This window comes from Amphimedon queenslandica, unplaced genomic scaffold (assembly GCF_000090795.2).
Source record: "Amphimedon queenslandica unplaced genomic scaffold, v1.1 AMPQUscaffold_8264_Cont19791, whole genome shotgun sequence".
Classification (NCBI taxonomy): domain Eukaryota; kingdom Metazoa; phylum Porifera; class Demospongiae; order Haplosclerida; family Niphatidae; genus Amphimedon; species Amphimedon queenslandica.
The window spans coordinates 1-2,441 of NW_003551458.1; the positions used below are offsets into that span (position 1 = coordinate 1).

A 2,441-nucleotide genomic window follows, 5' to 3' on the forward strand; every position below is an offset into this window, starting at 1 on the left:
ACACAGCATAGGGGCATCAATGTGTATCAGAAAATGTAGTAAAAATTTGTGGTGATTTTGGAGCCATTTTTTGGAAAAAACCATGGGCTATAGTCTTTCCTTTTTTTCAAAATTTGGCTCGTTTATAAAAATGGTCACAACTTGAAAATTATTTGTCAGAAACAGCTCAAACTTTCTACACGGCATAAGGGCATCAATATGTATCAGAAAATGTAATAAAAATTTGTGATGATTTTGGAGCCATTTTTTGGAAAAAAACCATGGGCTATAGTCTTTGCTTTTTTTCAAAATTTGGCTTGTTTTTAAAATTAGTCACAACTCGAAAATTATTTATCAGAAACAGCTCAAACTTTCTACATAGCATAAGGACATCAATATGTATCAGAAAATGTAATAAAAATTTGTGGTGATTTCGGAGCCATTTTATAGAAAAACCATTTGGCTCATTTTTGAAAAATGATCACAACTCGAAAATTATGTGTCGGAAACATCTCAAACTTTCTACACAGCATAAGGACATCAATATTAATCAAAAAATGTAATAAAAATTTGTAATGATTTTGGAGCCATTTTTTGGAAAAACCATGGGCTATTATAGTCTTTGCTTTTTTTCAAAATTTGGCTCATTTTAAAAAATGGTCACAACTCAAAAATTATGTGTCAGAAACATCCCAAACTTTCTACACAGCATAAAAACATCAATATGTATCAGAAAATGTAATAAAAATTTGTGGTGATTTCAGAGCCATTTTTTGGAAAAACCATGGGTTATAGTCTTTGCTTTTTTTCAAAATTTGGTTCGTTTTTTAAAATGGTCACAACTCGAAAATTATTTGTCGGAATCAGCTCAAACTTTCTACATAGCATAAGGACATCAATACCGTATAAGTGGTTTTTTTTCAAGGGTTGCAAATTTCACAAATTTCGCGGATTTCCTCCTGATTCACGAAAATAAAATCCATGAAAATCAATTTAATACGGTACCCTCATGGCGCATGTGGTAGAATTTGCGAAATTAAAATCCGCGAATTGGAATTTTAGCAGATTTTGCGAAATATAATTCCCTTGAAAAAAACCACTTATACGGTATGTATCAGAAAATGTAATAAAAATTTGTGATGATTTCGATGCCATTTTTTGAAAAAACCATTGGCTATAATAGTCTTTGCTTATTTTCAAAATTGGTATATTTTGAAAACGCTCATAAATAGCAAAATCCTGTTCAATTGCTCAAACACACTCATTTTTCTCTTTATCTCTGTCTGTTTTATTTAAATGCAGATCCAGATCCTACTACTGAGTTTTACATTCATTCACTGGACGGTAAGGTCTGGTATTTTGATGCTAGTACGCCAGAAGAAATGTCTGACTGGGTGAAAGCCATCGAAGGACAGATAAAGAAGATTCTTGAGGAATCTTTGCTGCCAAAAAGAAATGTTAGCTTTTAAGAACTACATGTGTATAATTAAACTATAATCATTCAATTATTTTTAGAGCTCAAACGAAGAAGCAAAAGCAAAGATAATTGCAATGCAGGGGAATGACCTGTGTGCCGACTGTGGGGCACCAAGTAATAGCAATAATGATATTCATAGTTCACAGACTCATACCTGATTTTCCTACTTAGATCCGGAATGGGCCTCGTTGAATCACGGGTGTCTAGTCTGTATAGCTTGCTCTGGCATGCATAGAAAGCTAGGGTCGCACATATCGAAAATAAGAGCACTTCACTTGGACGAATGGAAGTAAGGAATAATACATAATGCATACTATTTGGTGGTGGTACTGTACATGTACATACATACCCATTTATTATTTTTTCCTTTTTCCAGGCCTGAGGTGGTATCCGTTATGACAGCAATTGGTAATGAAGTCTCGTGGACAATATTTGAAGCACGACTTCCACGGAATAAGCCAAGCACTTCATCCTCTGTGTAAGTGTACAGCAAAATTATTCTTTCTATTAAAACTAGTATTTGAATGCATTTATGTACATGTACATGTACAATTCGTACTTAATTTTTTGTATTTTAGTGAGGAAAGGGAGAGATTCATAAAAGCGAAGTACCTCGAGAAGGAATTCATTGCAGAATTGCCTCCAAGCTCACTTTCTCTTTCAGCAGTAAGCACTCCTTCTCTCTTTCTCTTTTTTGATGATAAATATTTTCTCCCTCTAGCGTATATTGGTCTCTGTTAAGAATGATGATCCTATTGAATGCCTAAGACTCTTAGCTCATGCCAGTCCATCTAACGTTAACGAGGCTCACCCAGAGCACAATGGAGGATCAGCTTTACATGTTGCATGTAATCTTGGACGTGTAGTAATAGTCCAACTGTTAGTGTGGGTAAGAGGAGTTGAGCATTTTAAGTCATAAATATTAAAAATGTATTTATTTTTGCAGAACTCTGCAGATGTTAATATGCTAGACAGTCAAAAGCGG

General features: G+C 34.2%; 1 protein-coding gene across 1 annotated transcript; it reads left to right on the forward strand.

Moving 5' to 3' along the window:
- Window positions 1–1,211: 1,211 nt before the first annotated feature.
- LOC105315760 (arf-GAP with GTPase, ANK repeat and PH domain-containing protein 1-like) lies at window positions 1,212–2,438 on the forward strand (the record flags this gene model as incomplete). Its single annotated transcript, XM_011410504.2, has 7 exons — window positions 1,212–1,436; window positions 1,495–1,570; window positions 1,628–1,745; window positions 1,833–1,934; window positions 2,035–2,122; window positions 2,178–2,345; window positions 2,403–2,438. Coding segments are annotated over 7 exons (813 nt in total), but the record flags the coding sequence as incomplete, so codon positions are not given.
- Window positions 2,439–2,441: the final 3 nt, after the last annotated feature.